At 43.1% G+C, this 18441-nt stretch overlaps 1 protein-coding gene across 13 annotated transcripts in view; it reads left to right on the forward strand.

Annotated features, from left to right (window-relative positions):
- The window catches only part of ap3b2 (adaptor related protein complex 3 subunit beta 2), a 107248-nt gene that overhangs the window by 56618 nt on the left and 32189 nt on the right, over nt 1-18441 (forward strand). For 9 of the 13 annotated variants that reach the window (XM_014124028.2, XM_014124030.2, XM_014124032.2 and 6 more), the window contains exons 3-17: nt 5412-5486; nt 5974-6069; nt 6896-7056; nt 7160-7226; nt 7502-7684; nt 7830-8039; nt 8150-8247; nt 9202-9256; nt 9418-9489; nt 9595-9657; nt 9831-9963; nt 14399-14508; nt 14843-15019; nt 16422-16608; nt 16916-17034. In XM_014124028.2, the coding sequence (XP_013979503.1) occupies nt 5412-5486; nt 5974-6069; nt 6896-7056; nt 7160-7226; nt 7502-7684; nt 7830-8039; nt 8150-8247; nt 9202-9256; nt 9418-9489; nt 9595-9657; nt 9831-9963; nt 14399-14508; nt 14843-15019; nt 16422-16608; nt 16916-17034 (1806 nt within the window). Of the gene's footprint in view, nt 1-5411; nt 5487-5973; nt 6070-6895; nt 7057-7159; nt 7227-7501; nt 7685-7829; nt 8040-8149; nt 8248-9201; nt 9257-9417; nt 9490-9594; nt 9658-9830; nt 9964-14398; nt 14509-14842; nt 15020-16421; nt 16609-16915; nt 17047-18441 lie in introns of all 13 variants that reach the window. The other 4 variants (XM_014124029.2, XM_014124031.2, XM_014124022.2 and 1 more) reach the window with 1 other exon arrangement.

The following is an 18441-nucleotide window of genomic DNA, read 5'->3' on the forward strand; positions in this document are numbered from 1 at the left end:
AAAATATTCATGACATTAATTATGTAATTGTAAAGGCAGAACAGTTTATTTTCTGGAGTACACTTTCTCTTTCCTCTTTCGCATAAATCATTTCCACCTCTGCTACTGTCGAAAATGTGCTTTCAGTCGAAGAGGACATACTCCTGATAACAAGAATAGCCTGAGGTATTGAAGTTGAATATCTGCCATTCCTAAGACTGATCCCAGACGTCCCATAAAAGACGACAGCTGTAAGAGAATGCGAGAGAATATTCATTATTGGTGTCAGTTTCTTACTACTGAAGCAGAGCAGCCGTCACTGCATAATTTATATCTGAGAATAGTTAGAGAGGTGGAGGGAAAAATGAAGCTAGGCCGAGTAAGTTTGTGGTCAAATATAAGTCTGTTCGACTGCGAATGTAGGTTGCCGCCACCAGTACTTTACACAAAGTATAAGGTTTCATGTTCAGCCTACTTTGACAAAAGGATAGGAGAATTGGTTAACATCTTTTAAAGCCATGCTATCTTTAAAAAAAATAATATCATCACTGTATGTCTAAAAAAAAACACTGTGTGTGTTTATTTTATGAAAATAACTCCAAATACAGGTTTTATCATTTCGCTGAGCCTCCTTATATTTATTTTTATATACACAACCCTGATTGGCGGATATAATCGACTAGGCCAGGGGTGTCAAAAATACGACCCACGGGCCGGATCCGTCTGTGAGGGCGTCCAATCCGGCCCTCGTGTGGTTTGAGTTTAAAAAATGTGTGGGGGGGGCGAAAATATACTTCAAAATAAATAAAAATATATCGAAATTATGTAGAAATGACAATGGACCTCTATTCATACAGTTTCTTGACTGTTTACATCTCACTAATAATCACTCACTGCCAGTGAGCATAGAAAATTCCCAAAATAATAGATAGAGGACTATTTTTATCAAAAATGTTGATGGCTTTGGAAACATAACTAATTGTCAGTGCGGCCAAATGTGGCCCCCAGAGCAAAATTAGTTTGACACCCAGGTCTAGACTCTAGTGCCTACCCTGCTTACCCCTTCAAAGTAGGAGGATACATATGCAAATTAAATATGCGATGTCATGCTGTGGGCCAAAAACTCCATCCCACCTGAACAGGCTGAAATTCTGGGTGTTTCTTTTTTACACTAAAAGGGCATCATCATTTTCAACCTCATAGTGTGGAAATACCATAACAAATCTGAAATCTCTGACTCATTCTTTGACTGTCAAAGTGCGCACTTCCTTCACTTAGGGAGCGCGAGGTAGAGCTAGATCGAGAGCTACTTCACAGGGTTATACAGCCTCACCATTCACTGCAAAGGTAGATAGAACTTTGTGGAATAACGCAAATATATTAAAAATATAAACGTTCTCTCACAATGAAAATACTGAATTGGGGAAGTCCAATCGTTTGTGAGAAATGGCATATACAGTTGAAGTCGGAAGTTTACATACACCTTAGCCAAATACATTAAACTCAGTTTTTCACAATTCCTGACGTTTAATCCTAGTAACAATTCCCTGTCTTAGGTCAGTTAGGATCACCACTTTATTTTAAGAATGTGAAATGTCAGAATAATAGTAGAGAGAATGATTTATTTCAGCTTTTATTTCTTTCATCACATTCCCAGTGGGTCAGAAGTTTACATACACTGAATTAGTATTTGGTAGCATTGCCTTTAAATTGTTTATCTTGGGTCAAACGTTACGGGTAGCCTTCCACAAGCTTCCCACAATACAGTGGGTGAATTTTGGCCCATTCCTCCTGACAGAGTTGGTGTAACTGAGTCAGGTTTGTAGGCCTCCTTGCTCACACACGCTTTTTCAGTTCTGCCCACAAATTTTCTATAGGATTGAGGTCAGGGCTTTGTGATGGCCACTCCAATACCTTGACTTTGTTGTCCTTAAGCCATTTTGCCACAACTTTGGAAGTATGCTTGGGGTCATTGTCCATATGGAAGACCCATTTTGCAACCAAGCTTTAACTTCCTGACTGATGTCTTGAGATGTTGCTTCAATACATCCACATCATTTTCCTGCTTCATGATGTCGTCTATTTTGTGAAGTGCACCAATCCCTCCTGCAGCAAAGCACCCCCACAACATGATGCTGCCACCCCCGTGCTTCATGGTTGGGATGGTATTCTTCGGCTTGCAAGCCTCTGCCTTTTTCAGTTCTATTTTTGTTTTATCAGATCAGAGGACATGTCTGCAAAAAGTACGATCTTTGTCCCCATGTGCAGTTGCAAACTGTAGTCTGGCTTTTTTATGGCGGTTTTGGACCAGTGGGTTCTTCCTTGCTGAGCAGCCTTTCAGGTTATGTCGATATAGGACTTGTTTTACTGTGGATATAGATACTTTTGTACCTGTTTCCTCCAGCATCTTCACAAGGTCCTTTGCTGTTGTTCTGGGATTGATTTGCACTTTTCGCACAAAAGTACGTTCATCTCTATGAGACAGAACGCGTCTCCTTCCTGAGCGGTATGACGGCTGCATGGTCCCATGGTGTTTATACTTGCGTGCTATTGATTGTACAGATAAACGTGGTACCTTCAAGCATTTGGAAATTGCTCCCAAGGATGAACCAGTCTTGTGGAGGTCTTCAATTTTTTTTCTGAGGTCTTGGCTGATTTCTTCTGATTTTCCCATGATGTCAAGCAAAGAGGCACTGAGTTTGAAGGTAGGCCTTTAAATACATCCACAGGTACACCTCCAATTGACTCAAATGATGTCAATTAGCCTATGAGAAGCTTCTAAAGTCATGAAATCGTTTTCTGGAATTTCCCAAGCTGTTTCAAGGTACAGTCAACTTAGTCTATGTAAACTTCTGACCAACTGGAATTGTGATACAATGAATTATAAGTGAAATAATCTGTTCCACAGGAGGCTGCTGATTGGAAAACGGCTCATAATAATTGCAAGAACGGTGCAAATGGATCAACCACATGGAAACCGTGTATTTGATTCCATTCCACTATTCCGCTCCAGCCATTACCACTAGCCCAACCTTCCCAATTAAGGTGTCACCAACCTCCTCTGGCGGGTTCACAATTTGACCTTTTCTGAGATCTCTGCCAAGCAATGAGGAAAGGAGCTGACCTAATCCTAATTCCGGGGGCAACAATGGTAGCTAGCTATAACTAGTACACACAGGTGTCCTTTGCCCCTGCCTGTTTGGCAGTGTTTTCCCGCAGCTATGTTAACGATGGCTAGGGCAGGTGTTTGGCAGGCGGGAGCGAAGGACACTGTGTGCTAGCTTAGCCAGCTAGTCCTAAATAGGACTCTGGTACACGACATGTGGGGGCGACACCATGTGCTAGTTAGCTAACTAGTAAGCTAGCATACTGTGTCGCCAGCACACAGTGTCGCACCTGCTGTGTACCAGAGTAGTTAGCAGTAGGCGGGGACAACATTGGTTGACAGTGTCCTTCGCCCCAACCTGTCGGGCACGGTTTCTCCGCTACAAAGCAGGCGGGGGTTACACAATCTGCTAGCTAACTAGCAAGCAAGCACATGGTGTCGCTGACTAGCAAACTAGTGTAACAGTTTTGCTTCCGTGCCTCTCCTCGCCCCAACCTGGGCTCAAACCAGGGACCCTCTGCACACATCAACAACTGACACCCTCGAAGCATCATTACCTATTGCTCCACAAAAGCCGCGGCCCTTGCAGACCAAGGGAAACAACTACTTCAAGGTCTCAGAGCGAGTGACGTCACCGATTGAAACGCTATTAGCGCGCACCCCGCTAACCATTTCACACCGGTTACACTTGCTAGTTAGCTAGCACATGGTGTTGCTCCAGCCTCCCGCCTGCTGTACTAGCTGGAGACGGGGCAACCGGTAGACCGTGTCCTCTTGACCCTGCCTGTCGGGCACTGTTTTCCTGCAGTTCTGTTAACGACGGTGAGAGCAGACGTGAGTGAAGGACACTCAGATAATACTTTTATTTCCCTTTTGACCCACATTCAAAATGTCACACAAGCATGAAGATGTTGTGCTTGAGGGGGGACGTTAATGTAGGAACCAATGGGGTGCTCGAGGGGGGTTGTTCATGAAGGAACCAATGGGATGCTCGAGGGGGGGATGGGGCATTCCTACAGATGCAAGAATGCCTACATGCAGGAACGCCTCAAATTGTTGGCAATTTTGAAAACTGCCGGTGTGTTGTGTTTTATGAGCAGCCCCCTCCTGCGTGTGTTGTTTTATGAGCAGCCCCCTCCTGCGTGTGTTGTTGCATAAACTGGTGGCTTTTTCCTCTTTGATGGGCAGAGATCTCAGAAAAGGTCAAATTGTGAACCCGCGACCCAAATGTATCATATAAAATGTATATGCCATATCTCACAATCGATTGTACTTGCCCAATTTAGTATTTTTGTTGTGACAGAACGTTTATATTTTTCGTAGATTTGCGTTTTGCGAAGATTTATCTAGTAGTGCAGTGAGTGGCGGGCTGTATTAACCCTGTGACGACCTGGTCTCAGAGCATTTTGTATTATTCTGTATGTAATTCCGAGAAACTGCATTTGGTATGATATGTTACGTTTGGTATGGTTACATAAAACAGGTGATTATTTAAGTCAAAAACGATAGGAGGGTGGTTGGTCGGTGTGGGTGAACGTCTAGCAAACCAAACATTCCGAGTTTGAATTTCATCACGGATAACTGTTGCATTTTAGGTAATTAGCAACTTTTCAACTACTTAGCATGTTAAGTAACCCTTCCCCTAACCATAACCTTAGTGCTTCACCTAACCTTAACCCTTTTAGCTAACCTTAACCCTTTAACCTAACTCCCAAACTTAACCCTAACCCCTAGCCTAGCTAACGTTAGCCAGATAGCTAATGTTAGCCACCTTGCACCTTGCTAGAATTTGCCGTTATCCCCCTTCAACTCAAGAGCCAATGGTGACAATCTTGGAAGATTTTAATGTTTCAAGCAGGATGTGGCTGTGTATGATGATGTCATATTGCTGGGTTTACCTTTTAAGCTGGAATCCTTATTTGCTGAAACTGCCACGTCAGTTTGGGATATCACAACAACAAAGTTACTGCAAACAACAAACAAACTGTCTTTTTTCTCTCGAACATCATTGCCTACGCAATAGAACAGCAGAATATGTACTACAGTGGAGGCTGGTGGGAGAAGCTATAGGAGGTCGGGCTCATTGTAATGTCTAGAACTGAATACATTTGACCATATCAAACATATGAAATCATGTTTGACTCCATTCCACATGGACATAATATCTTTAAAGCCCACACTGTCATTTGGGATTCAGGCTACTGTCTGCTGCTATGCATTTGAGTGTTCATAGTTTCTCACTAATCCAATAACATACGGCTAAATTGATGGTTTTGACAATGCAGTCCAGTGTGTGACCGTTCTGTACTGGGTTTGGGATCCCCAGATGATCGCCAGAGGGAAGAATGCCTCGGACCTCTTTCCAGCAGTGGTGAAGAATGTGGCCTGCAAGAACATCGAGGTAAGTCTTGGAGCCAGCCAGCCATCCCACATATACTGTAGCATGAAGTTGAGGTCACATATACATTTTATTTTTCAGCGGGGTATTGGCTGGCCCGAGTGTTACTTTTTAGATCTTTGAGCCGTGCATAGGCCTATATATCAAACTGTTAATACCTTCATTGGAGAAATTGCCCGTTATTTTCATTTTGTAAACTATCTCAAGCAGACAATGAAGCAAACAATATAGAGGCACAAGAGTAGTTGAAGGCTTGGCAATGTTTAGGTTGTCTTGCATCCAGACTGAATATTGCTCTGTTTCATGTGAAACAAAGTGTGGATGCGAGGCAAATATTAAGGTGATGGTTTCGCTTATAGACTGCCTATGAATGGCAATGAATAGAAGCATTGTAGATTGATAATTGGCAGGTCCAAAGGTGTGTTGTACCGTCATGTCTCAAGTCCCCCCCCCCCCTCTCTCCTCTTCCCCGACCTCTTCACTATCTCAGGTGAAGAAGCTGGTCTATGTGTACCTGGTGCGCTATGCTGAGGAGCAGCAGGATCTGGCTCTGCTCTCCATTTCAACCTTTCAGAGAGGCCTGAAGGTCAGTCACCTTGCCCATAACCACAGATCTAGCATGCCCTACCCCTGATCCTAACCTTAACCATTGGAGGGAGACAAAGATATCTGATATCTGACCCTAGACCTGTGGTCAGAGGCAACTTCTATCTACTCATCTGGAGTAAAAGGGGTCCATTGAGTTGGGAACACGTGACATGATCCTATGGTGTTGTTATGACAAGACAAAGATAGTTCTATTATCAAAGTCGTAAGGTCATTATTTATTTCTTCACACACAGACACATACACAGCAGGAGCAGGGGATTTCTCTCCAGCCATTTTACAACAACCATCTGTTTCACCTGCTCTCCTACTGAAGCTGAGAGGAAATACTAGAGGAGGTTAATAAAAAATAGCTAGGTCTCTCCTCTCTCTCTCTCCTTTCCATTTACAGTGTTGCCTCTTTTATCTTTCCCTTCCACTCTTTCTCTCTCACAGATTAATAGCCAATCGATAGTTAATTCTGAGATTAGAGTTCTCGTTTTTTTGTCACTCTATCCTCGCTGCCACACGTAAGGCTGCTGCTAGGTCCAACTAGGTCCAAAAAGTTGGAAGCTTGATACATGTAGCATATCAGTAGGTTTCTCCATGATCGATGGTCATGGTGTTTTTGACACTTCACTGAATTCACGCTGGACCTACAGAGCCTCCCAGCAGTAAAGAATGTCCATATGTATAATAAAGGAAGTAATTGAGTTAATAAGAAATGTCCTGTCATTCAATGATCTCTTAACATGTCTCTTAAATCTTTCTCTCTCTCTCTCTCTCTGTGTGTCTCTGTGTCTCTGACTCTCTCTGTCTCTTTCTAGGACCCTAACCAGTTGATCCGGGCCAGTGCTCTGCGTGTGCTCTCCAGCATCAGAGTCACCATTATTGTCCCTATCATGATGCTGGCCATCAAAGAGGCTGCCTCTGACATGTCCCCCTATGTGAGGAAGACGGCCGCTCACGCCATCCCCAAACTCTACAGGTATAACATGGGGGGGGGTGTCTGTACGAGAGAGAAAGAGATATAGACAGAAAGAGAGAGATAGAATCCTTGTCTTCCTGACACGTCTCTTGTCTCCTCTCAGCTTGGACCCAGAGCAGAAGGACTGTCTGATTGAGGTCATTGAGAAGCTCCTGGCTGATAAAACCACAGTAGGTTAAATATTTCCCGTTAGCCAACTCTGTATGCCCTTTACAAGGGAAACTATAACTGAAAACTTAAGCTCAGGTAAACCCATATTCTGCTTTGGACTATTGGTGGAATTACAGGCTTGCGTGAATGGTACCATATCAGGTTGTGTTAAGTGTGAAAATGATACTTATGTGCCAATTTTCATGTCTCTGCCAAAGTCAACATATGGCAATTTTTGGAGCTTATGGTATCTACAGGACTTACGTAATTTCTCTCCCTTTGACTGTGCTTGAAGCTAGTGGCAGGTAGTGTTGTCATGGCCTTTGAGGAGGTGTGTCCTGAGCGCATAGACCTGATCCATAAGAACTACCGTAAGCTGTGTAACCTGCTGATCGACGTGGAGGAGTGGGGTCAGGTGGTCATCATCAACATGCTCACTCGCTACGCCCGGACGCAGTTCCTCAACCCCAACATGAACGTGAGTACAGCAGGTCCCCACATACTGTGTCTTCATGGTTGTGTGTTTGTTTGTGTGTGGGTGTATAGTTTGTGTGTGGGTGCACGCGTGCGTGTGTGTGTGTGTGTGTCTGTGTTACTTCACTCATCCCTCCCTCTCTCTATAGGAATCCCTGTTGGAGGAGGGTGGTGGAGAGAAGGCCTTCTATGGCTCTGATAATGATGATGACACCGATGATGAGGAAGACAAAGAGGAGAAGGAGAAGAAGAAGACTGAGGCAACTGCCGTTGTCAAGAGGAAGCCTTATGTCATGGACCCAGACCACCGGCTACTGCTGAGGAATACCAAGCCCCTACTGCAGAGTCGAAATGCAGCAGTGAGTATAATACAACTATTACTACTGCTACGACTTCTACTACTACCACTACTACTACTACTACTATTCTAATTATTATTTCTCTCTTCTTCCTTCTCTCTTCTCTCTAGGTGGTGATGGCTGTGGCTCAGCTATATTTCCACCTGGCACCCAAAGCGGAGGTAGGCGTCATTGCCAAGGCTCTGGTGCGCCTCATGAGGAGTCACAGGTCAGTGTCACCTGTCTTTCCCATTGTCTTCCCAGAGATGGAGTCATTGTAACCGACGTGTTGCCATTAACTATCTATACTCGGTACAGAGTCGTCATGCTATATGACGTGAGACAGTGCTCTCTTTCCATTAGAGAAACTCAACACCCTGTTCTAAATTTGTTAGAGAATTCTCTTATCTACTACATTGTCATAACTTCTATGGTTATATTAGTGTCATTCATTTACATATGTAGGGTTTTAATTTGACCAGTTTCTCACAGCAACAAAATAATCCTGCAACAACATTAAATGGGAATTATTATGTGGATAATAATTAATGGACATTTTTGTAGGGGTTGATACATTTTTCATTAGAGCAAATCAAGTCTGACATTTTAGAGGAAATTACTAACTTTAGAAGCCTTTTTAAACCTTGAATACACTACAAGTTTGTATTTCCTGCAGCGCAGGAAAATATCACACAACAGGGTGATCAAATTAAGATCCTACACCGGTAAATCAGACTTTTTATATTGTTTGAATGTGTTTGAATATTATTAATATAACTCTAATCTAGAGTCCACATGAATGGGACCATAGATAAGAACAGGCACAAACAGTAAACAATGTCACAAAAAGCAAGGAAATTGCTGTGTCTCATCCTGGCCGTCTAGCACCTGCTCTTTAGTTTATTTATGGTGTTGTGGAGCTGCGTGCACAGTGATGAGGTCATCAGTCAGCAACGAGGAAATGTCACCATGAAATTGCTCAGAGAACAGGCTACATCCATCTGCCTAGGGATGATTTCAGTATTGTCACCATGTGACGTGACAACAGCTACACCTCTGTGTGTGTGTGTGTGTGTGTGTGTGTGGTGTGTGTGTGTGTGTGGGGAGAGGCAGCTGCATGTAATTAATTATATTATTGTTCTCTCTCACTCTCCCCCCCCACCCCCTCTCTATCCCCATGTAGTGAAGTGCAATATGTCGTCCTTCAGAATGTGGCAACGATGTCCATCAAGAGAAGGGTGAGTCATAACTCCAACAATATCTCCAAAGGGGGCTGTATTGAATGGTCAAATGGATTCAAAATTGTTTAGGGACTGATTGTTTGGAACTGAGGAGGTACTGCATGGGGTCTGCAGCACGATCTAAAATTATACATGTTATTTGTCTCTGTGTTTCCCAGGGGATGTTTGAGCCCTATCTGAAGAGTTTCTACATCCGCTCCACAGACCCAACCCAGATTAAAGTCCTCAAGGTGACCAAACACTTCTCACATTGACATGCCTTCCTTTCATGTTACAGTATGCTGCAACACGTTGAAATTTCAGAACTTTAATTATAGTCTTGATTGTTTTGACAGCTGGAGGTTTTGACCAATTTGGCCAACGAGACAAACATATCCACCATCCTGAGAGAATTTCAGGTATAGTAAAATGGATAATACTTCTGGTTAGCTTGACTGCCATTCGTGATAAGGATGATAATTTGTTTTGCTTTCCTGTGTATTTGGATACATTTGTCACTAGGGGTACATGGAGGTACAGTACAGGCCTGCCTACAGTGGGTTAACTTCATTCCATGTTTTCTCTCTGGCAGACGTACATTAAAAGCAATGATAAGGACTTTGTGGCAGCCACCATCCAGGCCATCGGCCGCTGTGCCACCAACATTGGGGAGGTGAGGGACACCTGTCTCAACGGCCTGGTGCAGCTGCTCTCCAACCGCGATGGTGAGTAGACCTCACACTCTTCCCGTTCAGACACGCATGACATTTTTGCATTATCATTGAGACTTCTTTTACACCAATCCATAGTTTGGCAATAGTCCAGATGCAAGTCTATTCATGCAACGCAGCCCTCAGGGCCATGCCGGACCACTAAGTCCATACATAGCATGTACATAGTTGCCACCGTTAATGAACAGCGAGAGTATGCAAGATGTCAACAGTTAAAAAAGGAAAAGAGCACACAAAAAAAGTGAAAAACAAATAAATCAACGGTCTTAATAATTCGGCATTATCCCCGTGATTTTATTTCTTCTCTTTTGTTCTTCTTACAGTAACTATTAACACTTGAACAGGGGGAGGATAGTTTTTTCCACTTTGACCATTAAACGAAATCGGATCTTAACACTGTTATATACTAATTTCAACCAAATCTTTACGATTGTATTTTTCGTAGTCTCAGAGAAAAGGTCAGTCTCTCCATCACCAAGATCTCATGTCCAATCATCGACCATGGGTGCCTCTTGTTGTAACCATTTTTAAGTCAGGGCTTTCTTACTTTCTACTCGAAGTATCCCAATCAAGTGTTTGTCTAAAGCATCGCTGAGATCTAATGTAATGCAGCCTAAATAGAGGACCTCCCCTCTGAATGGGACATCAACACTAAATACGGCTTCCATGCATTTATGGACATCCTGCCAGTATGGAACAAGCTTAGGGCATTCCCAAAAGATGTGGTAATGGTTTGCTTCATTAGGCCCTCATAATCTCCAACACTCCATTCCATTACCCTGATGTGTTTTCTTCAGAGTGTTAAAGAACTGCATCATATTTTTCCATCCCAATTCCCCACAAGTTAAATAGCTTGTTGATTTCCATTGTAATTGGCATATGGTTTTCCACTCATCCACAGAAATGACCATGTTACCCTCCCTTTCCCATTTCTCCTTTTATATACAGTATAGTGTATTTTCAGATTTGTACTTTAAGAAGTTATTGTATAGTCTGGAGATAGTTTTGCTGCATGTTTCTGATTTATAAGCAGATATTAATATTTGAATATGGCATGTTCTATAGTCTCAGAGTCCTCCACCTTTATGATTTCATCAAATCGGTGACATATTTTGAGCTATTAATGGAAATCTTGACGTTCTAATCCTTGGCTCTCTCTTAATACTTGGAAGCTTTGAAGTGCCCCCTTGTGTACTAAAGTACAGTAGGCTGAGCGGCCTCTTGTTGCCCATCCTTTAAACTGGTTCTCTCATATATCTTCTCTCCTCCCACCATATCCATCTCTTTAATGATGTTATTCTGTCTAATCCATTGACTCAGGGGTTCTATAAATAGGGCGAAGAGGAGGGGCGAGGCCAGGCATCCCTGTGTCAAACCCTGTTCTTATACATACTGGTTTGAGAGGTCACCATTGATTTTAATTATTGCTAATGGTCTATCATATAATACCTGAAAGGCTTTAATAATGTCCTCACGGAATAGATATAGGCCCATCTGACAGAATCAAAAGCCTTCTCAGCATCCAGGCCCAATGCAATGGCTTCTACCTTATTCTTTTGGAAATGTATCATCATTTGTAATGTTCGTGTAATATTGTACTGAGTGTGTCTGTCGGATAAAGCCTGTCTGGTCTAAGAGAATGAGCTCTGGTAAGATATTTTCTATTTTTCTAGTTAGAATAGATGTGTATAGTTTAATGCAAATTTATGACCGAGATCCACGAGGAGGGGATCTCACCTTTCTGAAATGCCCAGTTACAGGCTGCAAGTAAACTTGGGATAATCTGTTCTCTAAATGTATTTCTACCATTCAGAGGTGAAACCGTCCGTACCCAAGGATTTGTTTGCTTTTATACCAGTAATAGCTGTATTTAATTCCTCTGTGGTCATTTCTGAGCTTAACATCTCATTCTGTTCTTCAATGATGGTGGATACTGTAAGTTCAGTGAGTAAGAAAATATGTCTATCTGTAAGTCATTGTCAAAGTGTGATTGGGAGTGTAGGTTTCTGTAAAATATTTCAAAGCTCTCTTGTATCCCTTCTACTTTATGTTGAATTACTTTGGTTTGGGGGTTCCTTATCTTGTAGACAGTTATATCTACTTGTTGTCCCCCATAAGGAAATTAAGCAACAATTTTCCCATAAGGACCTATAAGCTCGGCCCATTATATTTTCCGCAAATTATACTTTTTGATTCGATTTTTATTTTTTATTTATCTCTGTCTCTCATTAATCCACACAACATACATTTGAACAATTGTCACTAATTGGCCTTTGGGGGGGGGGGGCTGAATCATCTGTGGGAGACTGTTGCCCTGTTATTTTTTCAGTCTATAGGCTAATAGTTTCACAGACTTACTACCTACTTCATAGTACCTCTGTTGTAGGAATATACATTTTTTTTCTTCTTATGAGTACATTTTCTTCCATTTTATTCTTCATCTTTTTAATTTCTTGTTTCAGCTTGGGATCTACAGGTTTATGAGACCTTTTTAATTGTTTTAACTGAGATTACAGTTTATTAAGTTTCTCTCGTCTAATGTTCTTTAAAAGAGAGGTAGAGACGATCATTTCCCCCCTCATTACAGCTTTGCATACATCCCAGAGCACAGACGGTGACACCTCACCGTTGTCATTCTGTTCCAGATAAGTTTAAATGTCCAGATTAATTTATACCTTCATCTGTGGGTTATTCAAAATACTTCAGTTCAACCTCCAGAGAGTCGATCTTGGTCTATTATTCAAACATATGGACATACACTGAGTATACCAAACATTAGGAACACCTTCCTAATATTGAGTTGCACCCCCCCATGGATGCTGACCCATGTTGACTCCAATGCTTCCCACAATTGTATCAAGTCCTTTGGGTGGTAGTACATTTTTGACACACACAGGAAAATGTTGAGCGTGGAAATACCAGCAGCGTTGCAGATCTTTATGAAAACTGGTGCGCCTGGCTCCTACTACCCATTCCCCGTTCAAAGGCACAGTGTGTCAGACCCCTTGACTTTTTCCACAGTTTGTTACGTTACAGCCTTATTCTAGAATGGATTCAATAGATTTTTCCCTCATCATTCTACACACAATACCCCATAATGACAAAGCAAAAACAGTTTTTTTGAATTTTTTGCAAATGTATTAAAACGTAAATATCACATTTACGTAAGTATTCAGAACCTTTACTCAGTACTTTATTGAAGCACCTTTGGCAGCAATTACAGCCTTGAGTCTTTATGACACAACAATTTGGCACACCTGTATTTGGGGAGTTTCTGCCATTCTTCTCTGCAAATCCTCTCAACCTCTGTCAGGTTGGATGGGGAGCGTCACTCCACAGCTATTTTCAGGTCTCTCAAGAGATGTTCGATCAGGTTCAAGTCCGGGCTCTGGCTGGACCCCTCGAGGACATACAGAGACTTGTCCCGAAGCCACTCCTGCGTTGTCTTGGCTGTGTGCTTAGGGTTGTTGCCCTGTTGGAAGGTGAACCTTTGCCATGGTCTGAGAATCCTTAAGGTGCCTTTTTGCGAACTCCAAGCAAGCTGTCATGTGCCTTTTACTGAGGAGTGGCTTTCGTCTGGCCATTCTACCATAAAGGCCTGATTGGTGGAGTGCTGCAGAGATGGTTGTCCTTCTGGAAGGTTCTCCCATCTCCACAGAGAACCTCTGGAGCTCTGTCAGAGTGACCATCGGGTTCTTGGTCACCTCCCTGACCAAGGCCCTTCTCCCCCGATTGCTCAGTTTAGCCGGGCAGACAGATCTAGGAAGAGTCTTGGTGGTTCCAAACTTCTTCCATTTAAGAATGATGGAGGCCACTGTGTTCTTGTCTTGCAGACATTTTTTGGTACCCTTCCCCAGATCTGTGTCTCGACTCAATTCTGTCTCTGAGCTCTATGGACAATTCCTTTGACCTCATGGCTTGGTTTTTGCTCTGACATGCACTGTCAACTGTGGGACCTTATAGAGACAGGTGTGTGCCTTTCCAAATCATGTCCAATCAATTCAATTTACCACCGGTGAACTCCAATCAAGTTGTAGAAACATCTAAATACTTATGTAAATAAGTTTCTTTAAATGTATTTACATTTTTCCTATATCATATTCCTCAATTATGTGCCTATCTTTACTGAAGGTAAAGATATAGTGAATCCTATTGCAAAGGGGAAGAAGAGCATGTACAGTCACGGCTGGTAATTTTTTTTTTTTTTAAGTGTTGATTTTCTTACAAATGGGTTTTGGCTGTGTTGGGGTCATTCTTGTAGAGTCAAGTTTTGGGTTTGAACGTACATTCATGTCGCCTCCACATATCAGGATTCCCTGTGCTTCAGCTGATGACATCATATCAAAGATTTCCTCTCAACGACCCATGTGATATAACAAAAGTTCAATAAAGGTTGTGAAATAACAGCATGAACATGTGTCGGTTGTAGAGTTAGTAGTGGCCGAGTCGGTGGTGGTGATTAAGAAGCTTCTGCAGATGCAGCCCGAGCAGCACAGTGACATCATCAAGCACATGGCCAAACTCACCGACAACATCCAGGTACGTGTACGTAGGCCTCCGATCTTAACTTTGACCCCATAGTGTAACTACATGAGGTGCTCTTTTTCTTGTCATAATTCATATTTTTTTTATCATATTTGTCCCCAAACCTTCACAACAGTCCTGCTTGGTTGTGCTGTCAGTTTGTTTTGAGTAAGCAACAGACACTTTTGTTGAAAAAACGAATTGTTAATTGTATTGTGTTACAATTGTATTATGATTGTATTTCAGGAATTGTAACATATGACCGAGAGCCAGAGCTAGCTCTTCCAGTTTCTCCACTTGACCCAGCCTGTTTGCATGCCCAATGTTCATGCACTGTCTGCCTACACAGGTGCCCATGGCGCGGGCCAGTATACTGTGGCTGATCGGGGAGTACTGCGAGCACGTTCCCAAGATCGCTCCGGATGTCCTGAGGAAGATGGCCAAGACCTTCACCAACGAGGAAGACATCGTCAAGCTGCAGATCATCAACCTGGCTGCCAAACTCTACCTGACCAACTCCAAACAGGTGATGCAGTTATATTGCATTTAGGACTTGTGATGAGCATGTATGACCCCGTTATAATGTGTTAAAACCATCTCCTGGCTGACAAACTCTACCTGGCCAACTCCGAACACGTGCCAGCATATACACTGAATAAAAATATAAACACAACATGTAAAATGTTGGTCCCATGTTTCATGAGCTGAAATAAAAGATCCCAGAAATGTTCCATACGCGCAAAAAGCTTAAATCTCTCAAATGTTGTGCACAAATTTGTTGACATCCCTGTTAGTGAGCATTTCTCTTTTGCCAAGATAATCCATCCACCTGACAGGTGTGGCATATCAAGAAGCTGATTAAACAGCATGCTCATTACACAGGTGCACCTTGTGCTGGGGGCAATAAAAGGCCACTCTAAAATGTGCAGTTTTGTCGTCACACAACACAATACCACAGATATCTCAAGTTTTGAGGGAGCATGCAATTGGCATGCTGACTGCAGGATTGTCCACCAGAGATTTTTGTCAGAGAATTGAATGTTCATTTCTCTACATAAGCTGCCTCCCACGTCGTTTTAGAGAATTTGGCAGGACGTCCAACCAGTCTCACAACCGCAGACCACGTGGTATGGTGTTGTGTGTGCAAGCAGTTTGCTGATGTCAACATTGAGTGCCCCATGATAGGGTTATGGTATGGGCCGGCATAAGCAACGGGAAATGAACACAATTGCATTTTATTGATGGCAATTTGAATGCACAGAGATATCTTGAGGCCCATTGTCGTGCCATTCAGCTGCCACCATCACCTCATGTTTCAGCATATGAGAATAAGACAGGCACAGCACTAGGCTATATTTTCCCTTTGTCTTTATTCCCCCTTCTATCCCATGGTTCTCTAGGGAACAGCTGGTACAGCAGCTTGTATTTGTAAAGCCTTTACCAAAACACTGAGAAAACAGTGGGTTTAGTATGGCCACGTCTTTTAGCTGCTTTAGCTCCCCAGCTTCGCAGCAGTGTCTTGTATTAAACCCTTTCCCAAGATGGCAGAGAAGCAAATAATGTTGTTCTCATTTCACTGCACAAGCAGGCTTACTCCCTTTTTGGATAAAAACACTTCCATCTCACCATTAAAGCATAATTTCCATAGGTAGGGAGGGATTTAGACTTTCAGCATGATTCAATATGGTACAGCCAAGGCTCTTGTACAGTCGTTACTATTTCTATGGTCCTTCCACCAATGATCCACTGGTATGATACAGTCATCCCTATGGCGCTGTCCACGGTGTTGAAATCTCTCTCTCTCTCTGTGTCTCTCTCTCTCTGTGTCTCTGGCACCAAGCTGTCACCACCCTCCAGTTGAAAGTAACATTCTCTCTCTTTTCCCCTCCTCCCACACCCCCTCCTCCCTTGTTCCTCTCCTCCCTCAGACAAAACTGCTCACTCAGTACGTGCTGAACCTGGCCAAGTACGACCAGAACTATGACATTCGCGACCGGGCGCGCTTCATCCGCCAGCTCATCGTGCCCACTGACAAGAGTGGTGCCCTCAGCAAGTATGCCAAGAAGCTGTTCCTGGCCCTTAAGCCTGCGCCCGTCCTCGAGTCTCCATTTAAAGGTGTCTTTCATCAGATGGTGTTCTTTTTTACTAGCCTGGTCCCAGATCAGTTTGTGCTCTACTGCCAACGTCTATGGCGATAATGACCGCAGAGTTGGCAAGATGCCACAACCAGATCTGAGATCAGGGACTCAGATCTGAGACTCTTACTATTTCTGCTTCTGTTTTGTGTTGTCAGACATGAGCCTTTTAAAAAAAATTGTAAGTAAACATGGTCCTAACCATAATTCATACCATAGAGATACAATATAATCATGTTTTATGTAATTATGTGGATCTTACTGTCTGATATCTCTGTGTTTTCCAGATCGAGACCACTTCCAGCTGGGCTCGTTGTCCCACCTACTGAATGCCAAGGCCGGCGGCTACCAGGTGCTGCCCGACTGGCCCGAGGCCGCCCCAGACCCCTCTGTGCGCAACGTGGAGGTGAAGGAGTCTGTGCGTGCAGTGGAAACAGTAACAGCCAGAGACAGGGGACCTCTAGGGGCCCCCCAAAACCCGAGGGGGGCCCGAGGGGCGCTCCTCTAGTTGGGCATTGCCTTGGAGGGGGCGCAGCACCACCACCAAATTGCAGTAGCACCCAAACACTGACACATAACACTGACTTCATTAATCATGACCACCTGCCAGTCATTCACTGGTCACTCACTGTTCATTAGCATAACGTCATCCACGTATGCACTACGCACATCCCTATTGTCTCCCATGCATTGTCAATGGGATGCTGCTTCCGCACATACTGCCAGTGGTGCCAGAATGTGTCCTGAAAAGGTTAATTCTGTTTTAGTCAAGTTCAAGGACCCAGATGCTTGAACTGTATGGTTGCCATACTATCTGCCCAGTAAACATGATTACGTGACAGCTAATAACGTAACAGAATAAATCTGAAATTGACTGGGTAACAGGAATGACCTGTCCCAGTGTCAACTCCGATCAACTGGTAACAGAGTGGAATATTGTTATGCTAATGGCAGCTGAGGCTAGTTAGCTATCACATCTGAGCACACACTAGTGAAATTGGGAAATCACTGTCAGGTGTCCGCTAGTAAACTCTAGCTGGCTTAGCTGTGGCCTACTTGCCAAGTGTATCCAATACTATGCTACCCATTAGACCCTCGCTCCTCTGGCCTCTATAGGGTAACAAACACTCAATCACCCACACCCCCAGCCCCTTTGGTGATAACTCACCTGCTTGAGCCAATGGCACATGGCATAAAGGGATGGAAGGGTACCTTCCAGCAATGCAGCTCAGCTTAGAACACACAGAAAAGAGGCAAAACAGGGTCTTATTCATTTTACAACGGAAAACGATAATAAGCATTTATTGGACAACTCCAAGTAGTTTTCTTCTGTTTGATGCCTAATGAAAACAACCCAGCAAATGTACTGTTACTAAAACACACCACACAGACTCAAATAACCACCATGAAGTAAAATCTCACCTAAACACCTCTAATTACCCAAACCACAGAGGCTCCTATTTTTCCACATTATCATTCCATGTGCCATCGGTTCATTTTCAACGATATGTGCCAAAGGCTGACATCAAATCAATATCCTTAAGTCTCGCTCCTTACGTCCAAATCAGCCTACAAAACCCTTTAAAAAAATGTTTTTGTTGCACTGGAGGAGGGACTTGAGTTCTTGATTTGGTTTGGTTGTTCCATTGTTTTATCGTTGCTCTGTGAACTGTTTATGTTTGTTTTAACAATGTCTTTTCATTCCCCATGACTCTGCATTAATGTGTAATTCATGACCAAAGCAGATTTCCAGACAAGTTCACATGTAGATTTGTATCTGGTGACTTCTGACCCCATGACCTCTCTCTCTCTG

The sequence above is a fragment of the Salmo salar genome, chromosome ssa10, assembly GCF_905237065.1.
Source record: "Salmo salar chromosome ssa10, Ssal_v3.1, whole genome shotgun sequence".
Taxonomy (NCBI): domain Eukaryota; kingdom Metazoa; phylum Chordata; class Actinopteri; order Salmoniformes; family Salmonidae; genus Salmo; species Salmo salar.